At 49.7% G+C, this 25423-nt stretch overlaps 1 protein-coding gene across 2 annotated transcripts; it reads left to right on the plus strand.

The window, feature by feature from the left end:
* The first annotated feature begins 11873 nt into the window (after positions 1 to 11873).
* On the plus strand, positions 11874 to 20554 carry Atp5mc2 (ATP synthase membrane subunit c locus 2). Of its 2 annotated transcripts, none has more exons than XM_021643565.2 (5): positions 11874 to 12005; positions 15195 to 15263; positions 17015 to 17092; positions 17579 to 17772; positions 20293 to 20554. In XM_021643565.2, exons 2-5 carry the CDS (start codon positions 15225 to 15227, stop codon positions 20405 to 20407), a joined length of 426 nt encoding a protein of 141 aa, XP_021499240.1. In that variant the 5' UTR covers positions 11874 to 12005; positions 15195 to 15224; the 3' UTR covers positions 20408 to 20554. The 2 variants fall into 2 exon arrangements, with proteins under 2 accessions (XP_021499240.1, XP_060244476.1); XM_060388493.1 differs by lacking the exon at positions 11874 to 12005 and adding an exon at positions 14292 to 14336.
* The last annotated feature ends 4869 nt before the right edge of the window (positions 20555 to 25423 follow it).

Here is a 25423-nt window from a genome sequence, read left to right on the forward strand (position 1 = left end):
GCTTTCTCTGCCAGCTCCTCAGCTGTGTGCTCTACAGCTTTCTCACAGGTCCACAGGGCGTTTGCCCTATAGGCTAGGTGTGTCTCCCCCTGCACCCAAGAGAGGGCTGAGCACAGCCATCGCACGGCTTGCTTGCTGTCTGTGTGCGGGGCTGGGCTGGAGTGGGAGTTTGGGTTTCTTTAAAAACTCAGTTATGTTATGCAAACAGGTTTTTGTTTTAATCCCAAGTGTGGGATATGGGGCCGCTTTTGGTTTGTCCACAGCTCAACTTGCCTGGAGTGGTTCATAGAGGCACGTGGTCTTTGCCAGCTGTGGAGAGTTTAAGTCTGAGGACTTGGAGAGGGTATAAATATGAGAGAGAGAGAAGGGCGAGGGCTTCGAGGAGATGGACAGATGGAGAGAAGGTTTTGAGGACACGGTTGGAGAAAGAAGGTTACTGGTTACCTGGACTGCTGGCCATCCTCACGACCGAGATTGGGATTGCTACAAAAGAACCTGACGGCCCTGACCAGCCGGAAGGTCTGCGTCCCCTTTCCCTTCTAACCTTCTTTCTCTCCTACCTAGGGTTGGATGGGTGGGATAGGAAGAGATGTAGAGGTCTAAGGAACCCCAAATACAGTAGAGTTAAAGCAGTGCCTGCATGGACCATCCTTGGACTTGTCTGCCAAGCAGTCCCCTGGCCTCCACACAGCTCCCAAACCCATCTTCTGCCTGAAGCTTCGGCTGCCTAGCTTCAGGCTTCCCCTTGGCTTTTGACCTTCACTGGCTGCTGTGACCTCTGCTACCCTGACCTGATGAAGATGTAACTCAGTTACAACACATGCCTACCTTCCTGTATCCCTTTAGTGGCACCTGGGGAAGATACGGGGAAGATCCTCAGGGGATTTTGGTTTCCTTTTGTTTTGTTTTGCTTTGTTTTTGTTGGTGGGGGCTGTCTATTTTTAGTACCAGGGATTGAAGGGGTAGGCAAGTGCTCCACCACTGAGCTGACCCTCTGGCCTTACGTCTTTATTCTTAGCTGAGCTCTCAGTCAGATTCATAAAGCAGAGGGTATGGAGACTCAGGGAAGGCTGGTAAAACAGGGACAAAACATCAGGATATCTAGATGAGGTTTCCCTTTCATTTAGAAGGAAGAAAAACTAAAGCCAAGAAAAGATTAAACAAATGCAGAGGAGGCTGGGGGCTGGGCCAGGGGAGGCCAGGGAGGCCAGGGAGGCAGCGGAGGCAGCTGGGGCGGCTATGGAGCCCTTGGGAGTGGTTCTCAGAACTTGGGGATGGGAGCAGCAGGCTTGGAGAGTCAGGGAATGGCACCACTTAGTGGCTCAGGTCAGAAACTGCACAGCCCGTCCTGCCTGTGAGCTGCCAGACCTGACCGAGAGCTCAGGCCGTCACCGTCTCCCTCCTGGATTTGGCAAAAGCCTCTTATTGCTCTTACAGCCTCCGTCTCCTTTCTAAAATGTCAGCCTGAGGGGTTGGTTACGCTCATGGTAAAGTCCTTGCCTACTGTGCTCAGAGCTCCAATCCTGATCTCCAACACTGAGGAAACAAACCTACACAAAGACCTTGAAGCTGGTTTTAGGCTAGTGTGGGATATGTACTGCAGTGAGAGGCCCCCCTTTAGAAAGAAAGAAAGAAGGAAAGAAAGAGAGAGAGAGAGAGAGAGAGAGAGAAGGAAGGAAGGAAGATAGGAAGGAAGGAAGAAAAGGCATTCCAATCTTTGTATCCCCCCACAAAAGCACAAACTTTTTTTTAACAAGGTTTTCTAGACATTCATCATTCAAAAGCTTCAGTTGTCAGCTTATTCAGTAAGCACCAGATATTACTCTGATCCTAAAGAACAATACTGAACAAGGCCACCGCCCTAGGGGGACCAAACAATCCAGTGTAGCAGTGAACAATGAAAATGAAAACAGGGCTGGTGAAGACGGCTCGGTCGGTAGCATGTCTGCCACACAGGACCTGCGCATGCACACGACTGTCATCCAGCTCTGCAGAGGCGACCAGGCTGCTCTCTGAGGCTGGCTGACCAGCCAGGCTAAACATACCAACTCCAGCTTTAACAAGGAACCCTGTCACAGAAAAATAGTGTGAAGAGCAATCCAGAGAAGAACTGACATTGATTTCTGGCCTATAAGCGTGCACACACACACACAAATCCACCCCCAAAAAACAGCCTAAAACTAAGTAAATAACAAAAACAAAGACAGGCTGGAAAAATGGTGTAGAGGCTAAGAGCGCTTGCAGCTCTTGTAGAATATCCGTCATATGAGGCAGCTCACAGCTGCCTGTTCATCCAGCTCCAGAGGAACGGGTGCCCACGTCCAGCCCCTGTGTATACATGTGTCCATGAGTTCAAGGCTGGCTCGGGCTACAGAGTGAAACACAAAGAAACAAAACAAAATTTAAAAAAAAATGAGAAATATTATGAAATTCTAATAAATGTTAAAAAGAAAAACACAAGGTTGTTAAGGGGCTGAGAAGGAAGTGTGATAGTTATTTAGAGGGGACCAGGAGAAGCCTGAAGAGGTGAATGATCCCGGAGACAAAACAAGAATGTGAACTTGAATTTAGGGAAGAATGATTTAGGCCCCCATTTCTGTGTGTCTGAAGAGCAGTAGGAGCCATTGTAGCTGGACCATGGTTTTTTTGTTTGGCAGAAAAGTTTTGTTGTTTTTCTTTGTGATAATAATTATTGTTAATAATAATATCTATTATTATTAATTTTATTGGTTTTTCAAGACAGGATTTCTCTGTGTAGCTTTGGCTGTTCTGGAACTTGCTCTGTGGCCCACGCTGGCTTCAAACGCAAAGGCACTCTCTTGCCTCTGACCCACAGTGAGGAGATTACAGGCGTATTATTATTTTGTACGTGCGAGCAAACGTTCAGGTGCTTGTGTGTGCGCACGTGTGTGTGCCCGTGTGCGCGCCCGTGTGCGCGCCCGTGTTGATTGCGATTGAATCCAGGGCCTCAGGCGGATGAGACAATTGCTCTACCACTGAACTACTTATCCCCTACGAGGCTTTAAATTGCATGCGGAGGCCATGCTGAAATCCAGGTGACCGGCTACTGGGCAGGTACTGAAGCATTCCAGCAGAGGTCAGTGGTTTGTACCAAATTAGATTTTGGAAGTAATAAGCGGTAGCCCCACACGGGGCATGTCAGGCTGTGCACTCAACAACCAGTTAATGAGCAAGTTAAGTTCTGACCCAACAAAAAGGGGGCTCTGCAGCTGCGGTTCTCCATCCTGACACTCCGCCGACAGCCCAGGCTCTCTGCGGGCCGGAACTGGGAGTTAAATGGCAGGCAGAGGAGTCAGGCTTTCATGATTCCTCATGATCCAGTCAGCTCGTGAGTCAGCGCGGCGGTGGCTCCCACCCGCAGCCTCAGCACTCAGGAGGCTGGGCAGGAAGACTGGCCTGGGGGACAGCGCAGCTGCTGGGGTTAGAAGACCTGAACTGGATCCGCCTCCTCCCTCAGAAAGGAAAGTCCAGCCACGGGAGCAAGAAACCGGTGCTAGGGCGGTGCCCAGCGGAGCCCTGGCCGGGCTGACCCGCCAGCCCACACCAGGCCCAGGCCAGGGAGAGCTTGTCTTAGAGACAGAAGAGCTAGACAAGTGGCTCAGAGGCTGAGAGCGCTTGCTGCTCGTGGAGAGACCCAGGGTCTGGTTCCCAGCACCCACACGCCAGCACACACACACACACACACACACACACACCCGTCTCTGCACAGACACACCTTCAGGCAGACGGCTCACACTGTTTTAAAACAAATAAAAGGTGGATTGTAACTGAGGATGACATCCAAGGTTGTCGTCTGGCCTCCGCGCGCACTCACACATTCACACGATTCTTCATGATCTAGCTAACCCTGAAAATCAATGACAACCCGATAGGAAAATGGACCAAAGACAACCATGACGAGTCATTTCACAGAAGACAGAACATGAATGGCCAATAAATAGACGAGAAGATGCTCAACATCATTAATGATCAAGGAAACATAAATCCAAACCTCCATGAAGTCCCACCTTGTACACAATAAATTGATTAAATACCAGTGTTGACTGGGGCAGTTAGCAACTCAGACTGGACTCTGGGAGACATAAATACTGAAAAACAAAATGAGGTTAGCTAAAAAGCTAAATTAAAAAAAATAATTAAATAGGGTTTCTCTGGGTAGCCCTGGCCATCTTGAAATCACTCTGTAGACCAGGCTGGCCTCAAATTCGAGCACTCGGAGCTCTGCCTGCCTCTTCCTCTGAAGAGCTGAGATTAAGGTGTGCACCACCATGCCCAGCCCTGAAACCTTGAGTTTTCAATCCTCCTGCCTCAGCCTTTCCAGCAGCTGGGCAGATGGGTCTGTGCTTGCAGGCCCTGCCTGTTTGTAGTCAGCACTGAAGATTGGACAGGCACAGCCCAGCAATTGCACACCTTGAAAAGATTCTTCTCCAGTACGGCAGGAGACACACATAGAAAATCCAAAAGCAACATTATTTGTAAGGGCAAAACTCGGGCACAAATGTAAATACTGTCAACAGACTAAATCAGAGAACAACTGTCTACGTCAGCGTGGAGGCCTTGACATGGAGGGCAGAGTGAGAAGGTACAACTGTCTACGTCAGCGTGGAGGCCTTGACATGGAGGGCAGAGTGAGAAGAGCCTCGGAAGGAGTTACACTGCACGCCACACTCAGAGAGGGTCACAGAAACGGACGAAAGGAGCACAGTGAAAACCTAGCCGCTAACCATGAAGCTCAGGACCTCCTGTGGGAAGAAGCAAGTGGCTGACTGCAAGTCTTTCGTCTTCGTATCTTAAGCTCGAGGATTGTTTATGGGTGCCGTTTTGTTTTATTATTATGCCTCTTGGTTTTTGTAAAATGTCAGCTCTCTGGATAGACACGTGATGAGAGTGCTGGCTTGAACTTTGGTCCTCACACACACTAGGCAAGTGCCGGACCACGGATTGGTGGTGGTGGTTGCTTTACTTACATCTGTGTTCTAAGCAACATGAACAAAATCTCCAGCACTCCAAAATCAGCCTGTTGGAGATATATATATATATATCCTCCTGTCTCAGTCTTTTGAGTTTCAGGACCACAGACATGAACTTTAGTGGAACTTTTGATTTCTTTAACAACCCAGCTCTGTTATGTTTTTGTCTTAAGTGTGGGTTCTGGGGCTGCTTTTAGTTTGTCCACACCTGACCATGGCCATGGCCTCCTGAGGCTCAGAGAGGGCCATGGTCTTTGACAGCTGGAGAGTTAAACTTAACCCTGAGGGCTCTGAGAGGGATAAAGACCAGAGAGAGAGAGAGAGAGAGAGAGAGAGAGAGAGAAGGAGGCTCCGAGGAAGTGAGGCTCCAAAGGGAACACTCTGAGAAAGCAGGCTGCCACTCGCCATGTGGTTGCTGCTATGTCCTTCCGCTGCGTTTGCTGTTGCTGGGTTGCCGGACTCCACGCATCCTGACAGCTGAGATAGGCATCGCCCCAGGGAGCCTAACAACCCTACCTGGCCGGAAGTAGTAACCTTCTTTCTCTCCTACCTAGTGCTGGGGTGTTGAAAGGTATTAGGAGGGGTAAAGGGTAAAGAAGGGAAGGAGAGGCATAAAAACCCAAGTAAAATAGTTTTTAAAAGGCACGAACAACCTAGCCTGACTTGGTTGTGTTTCATAGGTTTTTAGACAAGGTATTACTGTGCTACCTGGAACTTGTAGGTAAACCAGGATGGGTGGCCTAGAAGTCATGGAGATCTGCCTGCCACTGCCTCTTCAGTGCTGGGATAATTTTTTAAAGAAGGTAAAAGCCCATTTAAATCAAATCATGATGATGCCCCCCCCCTTTTTTTTTTTGAGATAGGGTTTCTCTGTGTAGCTCTTCTGTTCTGGAACTCACTTTGTAGGTTGGGCTGGCCTTGAACTCAGGGATCTGCCTGCCTCTGCAGTTCTAGGATTAAAGGTGTGTGTCACCATGCCCAGCTGCACTTGGTCCCCTTGGCTAGAATTCATCCTGCTTTCTCAGCTTCTATTACCAATTTAGCCTTTACACAGCAGGCAAAGCCTGTGCAGATTTTACTGGTGTGTGAGAGAGAGTGGTTCTTAGTGATCATAAATTCAAAAGACAAGGCGATCCTTTCTTTCTTTCTCTCTACTTTTTCTTCGTTTTATTTTCTTTCTTTTTTCTTTTTCCAGGGGTATGCAGGGTTTCTCTGTGTGGCCCTGGCTGTCCTGGAACTCACTCTGCAGACCAGACTGGCTTTGAACTCAGAGGTCTGCCTAGCTCTGCCTCCCCCATGCAAAGGTGTGCACCACTATGCCTGTCACATGTGTTTTAATACCGGTGCACAAGATGTGGTACAAAACCTTGTAAAGCAGATGCCCAATAGATGTCCGTTAATCATGTAATGTCACAGGTGATCATTTAATGTCACTCGGCTCCATAACAGACATGTGAGCATGAAAGGGAGCTGTGAAATCATTTGCTAGTTTTCTACGTTTTACAAATGAGAAAACTGAGGTCCAGAGACTTGTTTTTCTCAGAGTCTCTAATGAATTAGTAACATCCCCAAATAAGACTTTGCTTGTAATCCCAGCATTTGGGATGTGAAGCAGAGACTATCATGCGTTCAAAGCCAGCCTCAGCAATAAGAGACCCTGTCTCAAAAAGAGCAATTGGAGGCTGGGGAGATGGCTCAGAGGTTAAGAGCACTGGCTGCTCCTCCAGAGGACCTGGGTTCAATTCCCAGCACCTACATGGTGGCTCCCAACCATCTATAGTGAGATCTGCTGCCCTCTCCTGCTGTGCAGATGTACATGCAGGAAAAACACTGTATACATAATAAACAAATCTTTTTTGAAATGTGTAATGGGATTAGACTCAGGGACCCAGCACACCTTTAAAACTAGCACTCTAGCTCTGGGAGGCAGAGGCCAGCCAGTCAGGGTCACACAGTGAGACCCTGTCTCAAAACCAAAACGAAATAAAAGATTAGACTTCAGATGCCTAGCCTGTTTTCAGTTCTTCACAAAACAATTATCTTTATTTTCTAATTTCTCTGTGTCTTCCTCGGCTTGGGAAATAGTTACCCCCCCCTTTTTTTTGAGATGTAATTTTTATTTTATGCATTTTGCCTGCGTGTATGCCTGTGCACATCAGGCGTGCAGTGCCCACAGAGGCCAAAAGAGGGTGTGGGGTCCCATGGGCCTGGTGTTGCGAGCGGTTATTAGCTGCCGTGTGGTGCTGGACAATGACCTGGGCGATGTGGAAGAGCAGACAATGCTCCTCGTGGACTGCCCACCTCTGCAGCTCCTCTTTCCCCGTCACGGCTTCTAAAGAGATAAGTAGGATATGTACAAATTTTTAAAAATAATTTATTTAATTCTATTTTATGTGCATAGGTGATTTTGCCTACACTCACGTCAGAAACCTTGGAACCTGGAACCGGAGCAACCGACAGTCGTGAGCGGCCATGTGGATGCTGGGAACTGAACCCGGATGAGCAGCAAGTGTTCTAAACCGCTGGCTATCTCTCCAGCCCCCAGTGCACAAAGTCTGAATCCAGACTCAAAGGCACTTAAAGTCTGGTCTCGTCAATGCTTTTAATTTAATTTTCTTTTTTACTGTATAAACAGTGAGTTTCATTTAAAAACTGGGAGTCTGGACATGGCAGGGCATGCCTGTAATCCTCACAAACAAACAGAGGCAGAAGCAGGCAGGTCTTTGTGAGTTCAAGACCAGCCTTCTCTACATAGTGTGAATTTAGGCCAGTTCTCATTCTTCATGTGACTTTGAGAAAAACCATCTCAAGAAGGAGGAGGAGGAGGAGGAGAAATATGCCTTTTTTGTAATTGGCTCCTCCTGGGAAGCCTCGGGTGTCTCCAAGTTCACACTCCACCTGCCTGTTTCCTACCGAAGCCCTCTGCAGTGCTGGAGTCTGGATCTATCTGATCTGCTGCTAACCTGCCCCCCAGCCCAGCACAAATCCTTCTGGGGAAGTACTCTGTGCCACTGAGCACCCGACCTGTCACCTCCCCCCTCGGATGCTGAAACACCAATGGTCCTTTCTTGTGTTGTTTTCTCTGTCGGGGTAAAGAGGTGCCCTTGTGGCCTGCTGTCCGGGAAACTGACTTAGCAAGCAAAGAAGAAAGCCATCAGTCAGAGACCACATCCATCTCAGCCCCGGGAGGAGGTTGACATTCTCCGTCACGAAAGGGCTGGTGCCAGAGTAGTGCTCAGCCCTGGACCCTGGGTTCAATTCCCAGCACCAGTGCAAATCAGAATCAGACACAGGGCTCAAGATCAAGGAGTGCAAAGGTTCCATTTGTGAAAGGAAGACTTTTGGAAAGTTAACACTGGATGGGCTCTCCCTTCTGAAGTCTGTCAGACTAGGGAACTAGAGTGTTGAGAGATGCAGTGATTCAGCTGGAACTGGGCTCCCTGGCTCATCACAGGAGTCCATCCTGTGCCTGCTGCCTCTGGCAAAATAAAGTAGCTTGTTTTTAAATCATCAGAATAAAAACAAACTATGCAGCCCTTTACACTTCTGTCTGGAAATATTTGGTTGAAACATCAGAATGAGCGAATCGCAAGATGAAATTATAGTAGATAAATGCAGGTTTATTGGAAACAGCTCTCTGCCGCCATGCAGGGAGAGAGAGAGAGAGAGAGAGAGAGAGAGAGAGAGAGAGAGAGAATCAAGAGAGGGGGAAGCCAAATGTTTGGATTATATAGTGAAGGGCCTCTGGGAGAGGGGCAGCCCGCCCCTGGGCTGGGGAATTCAGGGTAGAGGGCAGGGCACGGCAGCCACACCCAGCAGCAGGTAGGATGTCTGAAACCAAACAAATATAATGTTGTAAATATACGTAACATAGTAAGATGCTGTAATGTATATTAGGGCTTTTGTTGTTTTGTTTTGTCTCTATTTAGTCTTGGCTGTCCTGGAGCTTACTATGTAGACCAGGCTAACTTCAAAGTTACAGAGATCTTCCTGCTTCTGCCTCCCAAGTGCAGGGATTAAAGGCCGAACCACGCCCAGTTCTCGGGAAATATTTTTAACTGACAGATAATAATCTTGTCCTTTGAGCAGGGAGTGTGGCTATAATCACAGCACTCAGAAAGCAGGGACGGGAGAGCTCTGTGGGTTCCAGGCTAGCCTGGTCTGCATGGTGAGTTCCAGGACAGTCAGGACTAAGTAGAAAGAGTCTGTTAAAAAAAAAAAAGTGTATATTTATGGACCCAAGGTCATGTTTTGATCTACATATATATTACAGAAAGTCTATATAGCTAATTAAACTTTAGCCAATCAATTCACTGTGTGAGAAACTTAAAAATCTATTCCAGCAGCCATGAAATATCCAACAAATTAAATGTAGTCACTGCCAATATATTACTAAAACTGATTTCTTCAATCTAAGTGAAACTTTGTATCCTTTGGCCAAAAGCTTCCCTCTCATCGCTTGACAAGACTTTTTTTTCTTTTGTGCTGTCTCTTATGTTTCTTTGGTGAGTCCTCGTGTCTCAGGTTTCTTACTGCACAGTGGTGTGTGTATACTATTTTGATTTTTCTTCTCTAAGCTACTGTGTCTCCCGGCCAAAGGCAAATCAAGACAATGAAGGGTCTTCCTTGGTGACCTTGGTGGGCAGGGACTCATGGGATTTCGATGTAGGGGTGCCAAGCCTTCCAGCCTACCAGTCAATTAAAAGGAGTCTCTCTCCCCCGGGGGTTGTTAACCAATCCAGGAAAGGAAAGATCAATCCCTTTTCTCCGTCACTCCTGTGCAGGGAGGCCGCTAACCAGTTAGAATCTGCCACTAGAAGCCATTAGGAAAACTGGCCAATCAGGCCATCCTTGTTCCATGGCCTGGTCGGAAGAGGCCGGGGCCGATTGGAGGGCTGGTTCCGGCTCCAAACCCTTTCCTCTCTGGGCCCCAGGTCCCGCACTGTGGAGAAAGAGCCCTTCCCAAGCCCAGGGTTCGGAAGCTCCCCAGACCCTCAGCTAAGCTTCTCCGGGGTCGCCCCTCCTTCACCTGCCTCAGTCCACTTTCTGTCTTGTCCCTGCTCTTTCATTATCTAATTTTCCTTCTTCAAACCTTGTCGCAGGGGCGCTCAGGATTTTAAGCCTCCTCCCAGGTTACCCATCAGTATATCCACTAACTGGTTCTGCACGATTGATGTGGTTGAAAAGTTGTGATATTTGAGTGTCTTTCAGGAGGTAACTGCAAGGATCTTACAATAAACAGTCTCGCGGGAGCGGGGCAGAATTGAATTGCAATGATCCTAGCCATAATACCGACGATAATGATTATGGCGATTATTGAACTTTTACTGAGTACCAAGCCCTTTGCTAAATGCTTCATGTACATTATTACCTCGAGATAGGCTGCAGGGTAAGTGCTGTTATTATGCCCAATTTTAGGAGGAGGGGAGAACGACTTAAAAGGGTTAAACTGCTTCCCAAGGTCACACGTGTTTGGGAACCCGGGTTGGTCAAGCCTGAACCCCGGCACCGGGGATAACGAACCCGCAGACTGCAGGCCGCGGCGACTCCTCCGCCCCGCCCTCCTCCGGGCTGCGGCTCGTGCCTCTGCGGGTTCGAGGCTGGGAGCCGGAAGGAATTCAGCGTCTGCGCTCGGAAAATACCTGTTGATTGCCAGGGAGCGCGCTGGCCCGGCCCGGGGGCACGGCTGGCACGGGGGGGGGGGGAGCCTCGTGGTAGGGGAGGGCTGGCGCGGCCGCCCCTCCCCCCACCGCCCTCCCTCGCGGGGGCTCGGGGCCATAAAAATGCAGATGGAGGAGCGGTGTGAAATAACGGGCCCGTATAAATCCCTCTGCCGCCCGCCCGCAAGATGGATTGGCCGCATTGAAATTCCTCCGCGAGGATAATTAAACTCGGGGCCTCATCCGGGCAAAATTACATCCCCGTAATGGCGCCGCTCGGGGTCCCGGGAAATTGCTCCGCGGGCTTTCGGCGGCGGGTTTTATCGCCGGCCGGGGTGCGCCCGGCTGCGGCTCGCCTCTCCTCCGGGACCGTAAAGCTGCTGCCGTGATTTATCCTCCCCTTCTCCCAAATCCGATTAAACGGAGGAGCTCGGGGCCGGGGCGCCGCGGGGCCGGGCCGGGAGGGGCGGCAAGGACGGGGCCAAGGAGGGGAGGACAAACGGCCCCTCGGAGGGCGGCGGATTTGCCGTTATTTACAGCCGCGGCGCTCTCTGTATTTATGTTGTTCTTTGTGGGGGCCTGGCGAGCGCTCCCCGGCCCCCTCGCCCACGCACCGACGGACGGCCAGTGGGGGCCTGCAGGCCACGGGCGCGGGACGGCCAGCGGGGTCCTGCAGGCCACGGGCGCGGGACGGCCAGCGGGGGCCTCCTGCAGGCCACGGGCGCGGGCGTTCGCAGTTGCCCCGGGGCTAGGGGAGAGCTGTAGGCCACGTGTACAGCCTCCTAGCTCGCATTGCTGCCTTCCTCGTGCTCCCCGGCGAGGGAGGACATGCAGAGTCGGTTAAAGCCGGCGGGCACAGCCGTGGCTTTGGCTGTTAGCCCACCGGGCAAGTTTTCTGCCCCCAGCGACGCGCCCAGGGCGACGGGAAGCCCGGGGCTCCGCGATGTTATCGTCCCCTGCTGGGCACTGAACCCCAGTCCCTGCTGTAGGCTCCAAGCCACTTCCGATGAGGCGGGTTTGCTTTGCTTGGTGACCGCCCGGCAAACGCCCTCGAGCCCAAGACCCCAAATGCTGAGCGGGCCACGCCGCCCGCCACGTCGCGGATCGGCTTTGCCTGCAGAGTTGGTTCTTGCGCGCACAGCGGGCTCCTTTTGTAGTTCCTCCGGTTGAACGCCAGGTGGCGCGCTTGTGGGTGGTGCCGCACCGCCGACCTGGCAGGGGGCGCTGTGGCGCCGGGGCAGAGCCCCTCGCCCGCGTTCGCTCTGCCCGCGCGGTAGCGAGCGCGCATGCGCAGAGCCCTCTTTCCCGCTCGCCGCGCCCCCGCCCCTCTCCGTCTTCTCTACCCTGGGAGCAGGTAAGGCCTCGAGGCCTCGCGTCCTCCTCGTGCCGCGCAGGCGCGCGCAGCAGTCCCCCTGCGAGGACGCGTGGCCGCGCTGACCTGGCTAGCTCCCACCCGGGGCCTCGCGGCCGCCGGCGTCCCCGCGGCCCCTTCCTCCCGGCGGTGACCTCTAACCGCGCGGGCCTGGCGCCATCTTGGCCGTCTCCGGGGGCTGCGGGCTCTGCGGCCCGCCAAAGGCAGGAGCAGGCGTGCGGCCGCGAGCCGGGGCCGGTGGAAGCTCTCTGCTCGCCCTCGCGCCTCTCCCATTGTCATAGTCCCGCAACCTCCCCTCCTAACTCTGCTTCCTTCTGTCATCCTGAGTCAGAGTAGCCTTTGCCTTGTAAAGTCTGCAGACTGCGAGCCGGGGGACCTCCGGCGCTCAGACGAGCTACGTCGTCGTCCAAAGCCACCGCCTCCGCTAATCGGCATCCCTCACTTTGCAATAAACTGAACGTGGTAGCGAGGAGCAGAGCGGGCAAACGGCCCGGTGCACGGGTGGCTTGGGAAGGCCAGGGCAGGAGAGGGGCCTGTGTCCTTAGACACTGGTTGCTACCCAGTCTCGGCCTCCAGTGAGAGCCCTGACGTGCTAGTGAAGTTGGAAGTAAAATCTTCAACGGTGGGCTAAAAGTGGAGCTTTCTATTAGGCCGCAAGCCCAGACGTTGGGAGAGGGCCAAGCTTTAGAGTCTCTACCTGTCAGGTTTCCTGTCACAGGCCCCTCAGATTTTGCCAGCGAGAGGGAAAGGTTTAAGGAACAGAATAGTTAAGCAGGGAGGCCATCGCTTAGGAGTTGTGATTGTGGAAGGTTGCTTTGCTTTTGCTCTTGATCTGGTTAGGGGAGGCAAGCAGTGGGTTAGGGCAGTACCTAGAGTTGCAGAACCGCCTTCTGTAAGTGACGGCCTTGAGACTGGGGGAAAGTGTCTTCCTTCTTATTTTGGTTTCTCGAAGACTGTCTCTATAAAAGCCCACTTTGGCCTCAAACTCGTGATCCAACAGGATGTCTTACTGACCTAAAGCTCATAAACTCAGCCAGCTTCAAGCATCCCCCTGTGTCCATACACACCAGCACTGGGGATTACAGTGAAAAGTCATTGTTTTGTGCACACACACACAGTCTGGTGCAGCAGGCACTACCCACTAAGCCACACCCCAGATTATGTCTCCCTTACTCTAAAAGCTTTAAAGAAGTGTTGGGTTTTGACTCAAAAAAAAAAAACCTGAATAGTTGAGCAGCAGATTTGGTAGTATAAAAGAAAAGACAAGATGTTATTTGTTCCAGGGTTGCATTGTGTGTCCTGGAATTCCCTAGGTAGACTGGGATGCCTTTAAATCGTAGGTCTGCTTGCCTCTGCCTCCTGCGTGCTGCCAGCACAGGTGTGTTCCCCATATCTAGCAAAAAGTAAAGTTTTAGAAAGAACAAGACTTGAAGACAGATACTGATCTAAAAGTAAAATTCAAGCTTTTACAAGTAGGCATGCCTACCTTTGTACAGGCTGAGTCCGGTTTACTTAAGGAGTAGTGTGTAACAGGCCTGCACTTCCAGTTAAGTCTTAGTTTTTGGAATAGCGACTGAAGAGTGAGAGAAGGAGCTAAGGCTAGAGCATGTCAGCTAGTGTGCACTGAGGTCCTGGGTTCTACCTCCATGTGCCCTCCCAAAGGGAAAGGGCAGTGTTCCAATCACTGACACCCCTTCTGTAGTGTTGAGACTATGTCGTTGTATACCTTAAATAAGATTATTAGAGTTGGGCCTGCACCGCTTTAACTCCAGAACTCAGGGATGCAGAGGCAAGTGGATTGCTGTCAGTTCAAGACCAGCCGGCTCTACAAAGGGAATCCAGGACAATCAAGGCTGCACAAGAAAACCCTGTCTACAAAAATGAAAGAAGAAAAAAGATACTTGGAAAAGTTGTTTAAAATGTTGGCACCAGAGATCTTGACTAGGAAAATCTAACGGGGAGCCCAAGAACACTTTTTTCCCCCATTGTTTTCAGGGGCAGTTAAGAGCACCTGCTGCTCTTCCAGAGGCCCCAGGTATGGTCCCCAGCACATGGTGGCTCACAACCATCAGTAACTCCAGTTCCAGGAGTCCAGTGGCATCTCTAACCTTCGGCACTAGGCATGCATGTGGTGCACATACATACATATACGCATACATACATGCATACATTCAGACAAAACATAAACCTGAAAATGTCTTAGATTGTGTTTTATTGTGTGCCGAGGTGTACGTGAGGGAAAAGACGGCAGCTCGTGGACGAACCTTCCATCATGTGCTCCGGGGATCACACTTGTTTCATCAGGTTTATAGGGCAAGTGCTTTTATCCTCTGGGCCAGTGACGGGTGCTTTTAATATATATGCTGCCTCTCAGATAATTCTGGTTCAAGTGAGCTCGATTCGATTGGGGAAAAACACTATCCTAAATCTTCAACTCACTTATTCCTTTGGATTTTGAGGACAAAAAAATGTAACACCTCTTACTGGACTGGTGAAATGAGTTTACAGTTAGAGTAATGCCAGTTTCTCACTGGCTGCATCACGTGAAAATATTTTAGGTTGTGAAATGCTTCAGATAATCAATAAAAAGGTTGTTGGAAAACTTCCAGTGTGTTTGTCATCTAAGAACTCCCAGAAGTGTAGGGCTGTATAGGGCTGGGGGTGTCCAGCACTAGGCCAGTGTGTGGTCTGGGGTCCAGCCCTAATGCTCCCCAGCCAAGAGGAATACCAGTTGTTTTTGCTTTTCAACAAGGCTTGCTCTAGCTCAGGCTGTTCTGGAACTTGGGCAGTCTTGGCCCTGCCTCCTGAGTGCTGGCATTACAGGTGTTAGAGTTACCACATTGCTAAGATTCCATCTTTCCTAGGCCCAGACACTGAGGCCAGGGAAGATAGGTTTTTGAGCCTAAAAGAAAAGAATTTAAGCAAGGGATACTGAGAAAATTACTTAGCAATCCCAGGTCATGAAGTTGTTGAGATGGGTGATGGGTCTTAAAGCAGAGAACAAGTGGCTGCTTGTTCAGGCCACAAGAAAGTGACTTGACTTCAGGGTTCTGATGTCGTCTGTAGCCCTTCAGTTAGCTCTCTGAGCTAGCTGAGCTTCCTGGAGCTCCTCAGATGTGGGATGAAGTTTAGCAAGCAAGGAGAGTTGACAGTGCTGCTTCTTATTTCCAGCTATCCTGCCTTGGCCCCTCGCCCCCGAAAATGTATGCCTGCTCCAAGTTCGTCTCTGCCCGCTCCTTGGTGAGTGCATTTTCTGGAAGAATTTTGTTCTTTATGTATTTACTTATTTTTCTAAGAGAATTTTAAAGGACACCTTGTCTCTTCATATTAGAGAGTGCAGAGGTGTCCAACCTTTTGATACAGTAACATGACCTTGTCGCGTACAAATGAGGTGCCTCCACCTCAACACCTGTATGTCCAACCCGCAGCCTGTGGCAGGTGGATTTACATACCTGTTAGACATGGTTCTTCACAGATGTCCTGGGGGAAGGTGAATTGGATTCTGGGAAAGGCCTTTTGCTGTAGTTGCTGGCAGGAGTGAATGTTTGCTAGGCATTCCCCTGGCCCAGATTCTCTAGAGGCCAGTTAGCTTACATCCAGATCAGGTCATTTCGCTGTGTGTGTGGCATTCGAGCCCAGCCATGGTGAGCAAACAGCGCGCTGCATGGCGTGGACAGGGTGTATATTGTATGCGGGCTCTTGTCTTGAGTGAGCCTTACGGGACTTCATTCTGGGAAGTAGAGTCTGGAAAGGAAGCTTACGTACCCTCTGGAAAAGTGTTAGCCTCGGAAGCAGTAGAATACACACAAAAGAAAGTTAACGTTAGCGGCCGGGGGTATAGCCCTGTGGAGGATGCTTGCCTAGCATGTGCAAAGCCCAGGGTCTGATTCAGTCCTCAGAACAAAAAAGGAAAAGGAAAAAGCCAGACAGAGTGGCTCGTGTTTGGAATAGAGAACTTGAGAGGTGAGGCAGGAAGATGGGCTGGCACAGACTCCACACCAGCGTAGGCTACACCGAGATCCTGCCAAGAAAAGAAAGGGTATGTGCATCTCAGTTCTGGGTATAGCAGCCTGCCTGTCAGCTACATGCGTCCTGGAGACACTGTCTAGGGGCGGCGCAGAAAGGCTGTGTCTGCCGTGAATCTTGTTTTCCAGAGGTTGGATATGTGTGTTCAGGGACGGATACCCTGCCCTTGGTGTTCTTGCTGCTACAGTATTTGTTGAGTGAAGCAGGTGCTTCTGGGGCTTAGCTTTCTTCTGATTCGCACAGGGTAAAGGAGTAGAGGCCTCCTATGGCCCCTAAAAGGAAGCATGCTTTCCTTCCTTACGGCAGGAGAGTGGTGTGGTCCTGCACACAGAATCTGCTGCCCCCAGAGAGGGGCTGCGTGTGTGAAGAGCTGGTGCCTGAGACTAAAGCAGTAGGGTTGCTTGAACCTGGGCTGTCAGGGCCAGCCTGGGCAACACAGCAAGACTTTTGTTTCTTTGGGGTTGTTTGTTTGTTTATTTTTAAGATTTTCTGTATGAAATTATTTCATGCATATGAGTGTCCTCCTGCATGTGTTATGTGTGTGCGTGCCCTGTGTGTGCCTGGTACCCAAGGAGATGAGAAGAAGGTATTGGATCCCTTCAGCTGGAGTGGTGGGTGGTTGTGAGCCACCATTGGTGCTGGGAATTGGCCCTGGGACTTTACAGGTGCTTAACCACTAAGGCGTCTCTCCAGCCCCTCTTTTGTTATTGTGTTGTTGTTGTTTCAAGACAGAGTAACCCTGGCTGGCCCGGAACATGCAGTGTTCCACCTCCCTTGGCTTCCTGAGTGCTGAGAGTAGAGATGTCTGCCTGTCTCTAAAACGGTGTTTGCTTGATGAGAGAGTGATTCAAGGTTCTGGCTGACTTTGAAACAATGGAAGGGTGTCAGAGAGTGTTCTGGAGCCGTGGCCTGCTTCTGAAGGCCTCCACAGTCTCCCTGACCTCCTGCCCATGTCCTTCCACCAGATCAGGAACACCTCTCAGCTGCTCAGTCGCCCTCTCTCCGCAGTGCAGTTGAAGCGACCACAGATGCCAACAGATGAGGTACCTGGGGTGGAGCTGGGGCTGGTTTGCTGTGGAGGGTCACCTCCCAGAACCAGTAGGGGGCGTGCAGAGGACAATCACCACGCGGACATTCCGAAGGACCCAGCCTCTGGCTTGAGGTGGAAATGGAAGGCAGCTAATGCTCTAGTTAGCAGTCAGCACTGGCAGCTCTGCTTTGCTGTGCTCTGTCAACTTCCATTACTAGGCCTAGTCTACTGACTAGGTGTTGGGTGTCAAGAACAGGCTCCTGCCTCAGACTCAACACTTCTAGACCATACATGATCATGAAGTCATTTGAACTCCACCTCCTACAGTAAAAAGTTCTCTTGCCAGCACTGTAGGGAGGTTTTCAGAGAAACAAATGCTTTTCCATTGGGGAGGAACATCAGATTTGACAGCCCAGCAGTTTGAAATAGTACAATGTTTCCAAAGCAAAACAGTGGGTTGATAACAAAAACCCTGCCTCTGTCTGCATCTTCTTCACAGGGCAGCAGCAGCTTGGCAGTGCAGCAGCCTCTGACCTCACTCATCTCTAGCCGCAGCTTCCACACCAGTACCGTTTCAAGGGACATCGACACGGCCGCCAAGTTCATTGGGGCCGGGGCTGCTACAGTTGGGGTGGCTGGCTCTGGGGCTGGGATTGGGACTGTTTTTGGGAGCCTCATCATTGGCTATGCCAGGTAAGTTATCTGGGCCATCTGGCTCTGTGTGTTCCAAAGGACAGGTCTAGAATGCACTCTCCGGTACAGAGGCAGCTGGCTGAGTGTTGTTACTTTTTAGTTAAATATATGGGTTTTGTTTGTTCCTTTTTTGAGATAGAGTCTTGCTGTGTAGCCCTGACTGTCCTGGAACTCACTCTATAACCAGGATGGCCTAGATAAGCCTACCTCAACCTCCCAGGTGCTGCCTTATTCAACTTTTAATTAATTAAAAACACAAGCTAAGCTAGGCACGGTGGCACACACCTTTAAACCCAACACTCAGAAGGCAGAGGCAGGTCGCTCTGTTGGTGGGAGGGTAGCCTGGTGTACAGGGTTAATTCCAGGATGAGAGACACAGAGAAATCCTGTCTGGGAAAAAGAATAAGGGGTGGGTAAGATGAGTCACCTGACAACAGCTTGTCCAGTGCTCTCTCCTCCACGTGGGTGTGGCAGCACACACTTGTGTACACGTCTACACGTAATAAATACTAATTTTTTTCTCATATCGCCCTGGCTCACAGAGCTCTGCCTGTCTCTGCCTCCTGAATGCTGGCATCAGAGGCATGTACAGCCACACTTTGCTTTACTTTTTTTTTTTAATATAAAACTACAAGCTAGGTATGATGACTCCTGTAATGCCAACAGTTATGAGATAGAAGCAGAGCAGTCAGCAGTTCTGCCTGGGTTAGCCTGGGCTACATGGTAAGTTCAGGCCACCCTAGTCTACGTGAGGCCCTGTCTCAACATAGAATTGAGGCTTTCGGTTCCTCGTCTGTGCAGTTTCAAGTGCTTAGGAGCGGAGTAGCCTTGGTTAAGTGCCGACCAGAGCTGTGCTGAGCAGCACAGTGCACAGCAGAGCCTGCCAGGCCGAGCCCGTGGGCCGCGTTTAGACCACGACCTGTTTTTCTGTGGTTGGGTTAAAATTTCATTTTTTGAGACAGGGTCTTAACTGTGTGGCCCTGGGTACCTCAAGTCCTGCTTCACAAATGGTGGGATTACCACCTGGTTTTTATCTTCTTTAAAGTATTTTTAGCTAGCTCTTTCTCTTTTTCTTTCTCTCTGTCTCTCTGTCTCTCTCTCTCTCTGTCTCTCTCTCTCTCTCTCTGAGATTTACTTAGTTATTTATACAATGTACACATGCATGCCAGAAGGGGGCACCAGATCTCACTGTAGATGGTTGTGAGTCACCGTGTGGTTGCTGGGAATTGAACCCAGGGCCTCTGAAAGAGCAGACAGTGCTTTTAACCTCTGAGCCGTCTCTCCAGCTCAGGGTTTAAAGTGCTGGCTTGATAGGAATCTGTGCTCCATCACATGACATGCACAGTTATGCTTTCACTCTAGAATAAATTTTAGGACAATAGACTCCGAGTTCCAAAAGGCCTAAGGTGAAAACTCTGGCCCTTCACAGAAAAGGGTTGCCCTTTCTGAGCTGGCACTCAGTTGGTGCCGTTTGCCGCCTCTCTGGGGGTTCCCTCTGTCTCTCTGGGACAGCTCCCTCTGCTTCCAGCCCCACTGGTCCCAGGCATCTGGGACTACATCGTCTATAATTTCTGGACAAGTCACTGAGAGCTAAATTAACCCTCTAGAGACCAGCAAGTTATCCTAATGCCTGGGGAGATAGGGTTCTTTTTTCAGAATTTGCATTAAAGAGGAAACCTGATTACTATGTCCACAATTCTGCTAAGAGTTTGTGTGTTTGTGTTGATTTACCTAACCCATAAGACTTCCATAGGTACCAGGATAAGGAAAATGAAAATTATCTATTGTCTTTCAAACTTAGGACACAGCTATCCTGTTTTTATTCATATCATAAATACCATGGCTACTTGCACCATCTTGAATCCCAAAATCCAAGCTTTGGTGGCATACACCTTTAATTTCAGCACTTGGGAGTCAGGCTCAGGTGAATCTCTTGAGTTTGAGGCCAGCCTGGTCTACAGATCAGAGTTTCACGACAGCCAGAGCTGCACAGAGAGACCCTGCATCAAAAACCAAAACCATTAATTAATAAAGAATTTTTTAAAAATGCATCAAAAAGAAAGAAAAAACCAAAACCGTTTAAAGACAACAGCAACAACAACAAAAAAAACTTGACGGTTTTCAGATGACCAAAGAAAGTTAGCCCTTTGCCTCTCCTACTTTCTGGAGCAGTGTTATGCCATAGAGTCCTGGGTCACAGGATGTGAACGCAGCCCATCTGCAGTCTGCTACTGTGTCCTATTAGGGCTGTGTCTCCTTCCTGCTCTGGCCCTGGATGTTGCATATGCAGCCTGTGGTTCTAAGTGACTGATAGGGAGAGCCACCGGGAAGGTGGTGTGTGCACATCCACCGTGTAACAGCACCCGAGACTGTCCACCTCTAACCCTCTGTTGACATCCTAGGGCTAGAATTCGGGTACAGTGGGTTCTCCATGGATCTTTTTATAAATAAATGTGCACCTTAGACATTGGCCTTTTCCTTGTGTGCACCAGAAATTCAGTCTTCTCTCTTCTTTCCCAGGAACCCTTCCTTGAAACAACAGCTCTTCTCCTACGCGATTCTGGGCTTTGCCCTCTCAGAGGCCATGGGGCTCTTTTGCCTAATGGTGGCCTTTCTCATCCTCTTCGCCATGTGAAGCAGCTGTTTCCACTTCTGCCTCCCACAGCTCTTTCGTGTCCCGTCTGCCCTGTGCGCTCCTTGTCCTGAGCCCGCCAGGAAGTCTTGGGGAAGTGCTTGGCTCGGGGTTTGACAGAGAAGACAAATAAATGCTGTATTAATAAGATGTTTCTTGAGTCTCCTGTGTATGTTTCTTTCCCACACTTGGCAGAGTGCCTTGTTGAGAGTACAAGGCCAGGGTGGTGATGGCTCTAAACTCTGCAGGGATCTGGCTGTGTTCATTTTTTTTTTTCCTTTAAGATTTATTTTATGTATGTGGGTGTTTTGTCTGTGTGTCTGTCTGCACACCAGGAGAAGGCATCAGATCCCATGGGAATACAGTTACAGATTGTTGTGAGCTGCCATGTGGTTGCTGGGATTGAACTCAGGTCCCTGCAAGAGCAGCCAGTGCTCTTAACTGTTGAGGTTAGCCTGGGCTACATGAGACTGTCTCAAGTCTGAGGCTAAGTGGGAAACTGAGGTGGGCAATGATGTGATGTTCTGGCCTCTACAAGTGTACACAAACAGGCCACCTTCCCGTCCTCCCTGACTTAGGTACTGTGCTCGGGTCGAGAGGCGTCTATCTGAGGTTTGGCAGCAGCTAACTTCTGGGCTGTGGGACTGACTTCTGTCTCCCGGCCCCTCCCTTTGGTGTGTTCCCTTGAGTGTGAACCGTGGTAGGAGGCCTTCCTGCCCGACCTTCCCTTAATCCTAGGACTGAGGTGAGCCGACTCCTTTGGGGAGAGCAAAGCTTTCTGGCCCATGTGATTGTGATGAGATGGTTCTGTAGACACTTGGCAGATTTTCTCAGGAGTCACGGTAACTGGGTCGTCAGCTGAGGACCCTAGAGACGTGGGGGGTGAAGGCATGTTGTGTTCAGTAGAGTAACAGATTTAAGAGCAGGTTTTTAAAGATCTGTCCAACTTCTTAACCTTGGTTTCTGCTTGGCCTGGCTTTCGAAGAGCCCATGATTTGAAATCAAGGCGCTTCAGGAGTTGGTGTCTGTGTAACACTAACCGGTTTTAACCGGTAACTTTCCAAGACTTGTGCTTTTCCCATCGGTAACCAGCAATGCTTCTCACCCCAAGAGCCATGCAAGGAGGTATAAAGACACTTGGAGTGTTCAGGGAGGACAGTTGTCAAAATTCAGTATGTTGATTTTAATGCTTTCTCATTCTTCATGGGCCTCGCTGTCTATTTGAGCCATTTTCTAGGTAGCTTTCCCTTTTGGTTGACATAAGAGAAGTTTTTTAGTTTGACGGAAAAGTTTCTTCAGGATTGAACCAGGGATGCTGCAGGCAAAGACTTGCTTTCCTGTTAAAGCCTCAGTAGAAGTAAATGGTAAAATCATCTAAATGTTAAGCTGGGCATGGTGGTGCACGCTTTTAATCCGAACACCCAGGAAGCAGAGGCTGGCAGATCGCTTAGTTTGAGAACAGCCGGGTCTACAGAGTAAATTTCAGGACAGCCGGGGCTATCTGGAGAAAACCTATTAAAAAAAAAAAAAGAAAGAAAGAATCACCCAAATGTTACATGGCAGTAAGGAGCCGCCCTGCCCTAGCACCTCAGGACGGCTTTGTTAGTGTAAGACTTTCTCAAGGTCATCAAGCGTGATCAAACCACAACCAGCAATACCCGACCTCAGCTAGAGTTGTTATCTAGAAAGCTGGGGCAGCTGAGTGTGGCCTTCAGTCGGGAGCTGAGAGGAAGGAGGAAGAATGGCAGCAGCTGGGGAATACGGCTGTAGTCCTCCAAGTGTTGAGCAAGAAAACTTTTTATTTAGCCATATCTCAAAATACCTCAGCTTTTCCCAATCTGTTCTGAGCACACAGCGCTGGTCAACTTGGTATTCTCACTATTTGGTAAGGAAAACTGAAGCCTGAGAAGATCTGTTAGTCCCCAGGCATTCCTCAAGATTTCCTTATTTTGCCAGGCCGTGGTTGGTGAACGCCTTTAACCCCAGCCCGCAGGAGGCAAGAGGCAGGCAGGCTCCTGAGTTCGAGGCCAGCCTGGTCTATAGAGTAAGTTCCAGATCAGCCAGGGCTACAAGAGAAACCCTGTCTCAAAAAACTAAACCAAAGAAACAAAACAATCCGTATTTTCAACATTACTTCAAGACACTCGCTATTAGTACATTGTGACCAAATGCCCACTTTACAAGTGACAAAGGCCGCACAGAGAAAACTAGTCATCAGGCAGGGTGTGCTCAGCCTCAGAGATACTTCATCCTGTGTCTTCCTGTCCCTCCAGGGATCCATTTCTCTCACCTCTTGGTTACTTACTTCGTTAGGCAGAAGTTTGAGTTGTTCTGTATGTATCCAGACACTGTCCTGCGTGTGGAGTCAGTTCTGCAGCTCCTTGCTGAGGCAGCGCCCTTTGTTTCTGTGCATACAAGAGCTGGGATTCCAGATGCTGTTGCTTCTGTGCTAGTTTTTTGGTTTTTAGGGGGGAGGTTTATACCACAGTGCTAGTGTGGAAGGCAGAGGACAACTTGAAGCAGTCAGTTCCTCCATGTGGGGCCTAGGAATGGAATCTAGATCATCAAGTCTGGCAGAAAGTGTCTTTATCCCTGAGCCATCTTCCTGAATCCATGGGTTTTACATGGGTTCTGGGGGTCGAAGGTACTCTGCTAACCACTGAGTCATCTCTCCAGCCCTAAGCAAAATCCTTTTAAATGAACCTTTAAAAAGAGCTAAGCCGGGCATGGTGGCGTACGTTGGAAGGCAGTAGAAGGGTCTTGACTTGGAGGTCTGCCTAGGGTACATAGTACAACCGTGCCTCAAAAACAGAAGAAGAAGAGCCGCAGGCATAGCTCTGAGATAGACTGTTTGCCCAGCCTATGTGTGCAGTGCCCTTGTTCCATCCCCAGTGCAACATAAACGAATGACTCCTCACACATGCTGCTGTGTGCCCGACTGTGCATTCGACACCCTCCCCTGCTCAGGGCGCATGGCACTGTGTGTTGGCTTAGGCACCGGGAAACTGCCACCTCCAGTCACATTAACAGTACAAAGCTTTCTTATTCTGTCAGCATTGGAGGAGATCAGGTTTGAGGGAAGGATTTAACGGACTATTACTTGCTTTGTAGCCAGAGAACCATTTGCAAAGATAGACAGTAGCCTCTCTGCTAAGAATGACATCCTAACCAGTGGTCAAAGCAAGTAGAGAACATCTCATGACTTCAAGAAGAGACTCGTCAGCAGGTAAATCAAATTCCATTTTCTCAGAACCTCCAGAGAAAGACCCAGCCCAGACGGCAAGTTGCCGCCTGGCTTCATCGGCGCTAATGTAGCACAGGAAAGCTGAACAGGAAAGACTCTCAACCAGCAGGGCATGCGTGCTGCAGAGCCTTTTGATTTGTGTGAAATAGGTACCTTTTTCTTTGGCGTTTAAGAATCAGACGTGTCCAGGCGTGGTGGCACATGCCTGTATTTTCGTTAGACAACTCTGCCTGCACTGGAGGCAAGGAAAAGAAATCTGGACCATTTCTGAGGTTTCTCAGTGAAGACCTATTTTTAATTACCATCCCTGCTGCCATCTTGCAAACGAGCACACTTTCCTGCTCCTGGGCCTGTTTTACCACACCGGTCATTTACCGGGGGTTCTGAACACACTCAGTTTAGCTGGCACAGCTCTCCCCTGGCATAGATATTTTTAACCGTGGTGGATTGTGGCCTTCCAGGAACTGTGAAGCTGCTTTTACAGAAAGGCACTCTGCACATCTTGGAGTGGGGGGAGCTGGTTGGAATGAGGTGTTTGTGCACTGTGAAGGGATGGTTTCTGAGCTGAGCAGACTTGTGGCCCCTCTACACTCTACAGCTCCTCCATCCACATCCCCTAACACCTGGAGCAGGAACTTCAAGTTTCCAAAACATAGCTGCAGAGTAACAAACAGCTAGGCCTGCTCCCTTAGCAACAGGGACAGTCATTGGGGATTTGAGGTAGGAAACCATTTACAGCAGGGAAACTTTACTCAGCACAAAAGACTCAAGGGCCAGGGGGATGTTTTCAGGAGAATGCTTACGTAGCGTGAGCCAGGCGCTGGATTCAATCCCCAGAACCACAAAAGCTAAAACCATAGAAGAATCATGCAGTTTTCAGAAAGTAGCTTGATCCTATGGAATCATCCAGACTGAAAGTTCCAGAATCCTGGCTCAACTTACTCACTGAGCTTTTGTTAACTTCCTGTGCTGTGTGAGATGATGCCTCCCCGAGATGCCGTAGAAATAAATGAAATCAGTACATTTTTTAAAATCTGTTTTACTTTTTGCTTTGCTTTAATTTTTGGTTCTGGAGATTGAACCCAGGACATCACCATGCCAAGCATATGTTCTACCGCTGAGCACAAAATTAGGCTTTAAAATGACTTGTTGGAAAGACTAGACTGTAAATTCTCTCTCTGCTGTTTCTTAGTTACCAATTTACCAAGAGTAACTTAACACTGGGATTCTCTGCCAGCACTAAAATTAGACTCTACTGCTCTTCTTTTCCCTTCTTGCTTTTGCTTAGGAGATGTGGGAGAGACATCTGCCCTAGACTAGACTAAAGAAAAAGGGTTAGGGAACACTTTACCCAACCTGCTGTCATCTCCTCAGAAGATTCCAAATCGGCCCTGGGTTTTGATGACTTGACTCTTGTAGAAATACATCTGAGAAAACCTGGGCGATAGAAGAGGGTAAAGAGAACTGGAATGCTGGGGAGGAAGCTGGCTCTGAGGTCCCGCTCCCTCACTGTCAGATCACAGCAGGGCCCAGTGGTAATACTGAGTGTGCTGACATCTCCAGGCGTGGGAAGGTCAAGCAGTGGGCACTTTTCCTGCCCAGAGACACAGCAATAAGGAACAGGCAGGGAGGAACCCAATCTTTTCCAGCTGCAATCCAGAGAGAAAGGAACAAATTTTTCACCAGAGAAGATTGTGTAAACAGCGCCTTTGGCTGCAGCCATAGCGCTGGGGAAGAAAAGAAAGGGATCTTTGTTCTCCCCCACCCCAGCCCAA

The sequence above is a fragment of the Meriones unguiculatus genome, chromosome 8 (assembly GCF_030254825.1).
Source record: "Meriones unguiculatus strain TT.TT164.6M chromosome 8, Bangor_MerUng_6.1, whole genome shotgun sequence".
In the NCBI taxonomy this organism is placed as follows: Eukaryota; Metazoa; Chordata; class Mammalia; order Rodentia; family Muridae; genus Meriones; species Meriones unguiculatus.

Bases quoted from the DNA above. Each gene is read 5' to 3' on its own strand.
- Atp5mc2 (XM_021643565.2), top strand. From the start codon at position 15,225: ATGTATGCCTGCTCCAAGTTCGTCTCTGCCCGCTCCTTG. The intron at 17,093-17,578 runs GTACCTGGGGTG...TCTTCTTCACAG, and splicing joins CACAGATGCCAACAGATGAG to GGCAGCAGCAGCTTGGCAGT. The intron at 17,773-20,292 runs GTAAGTTATCTG...CTTCTTTCCCAG, and splicing joins CTCATCATTGGCTATGCCAG to GAACCCTTCCTTGAAACAAC.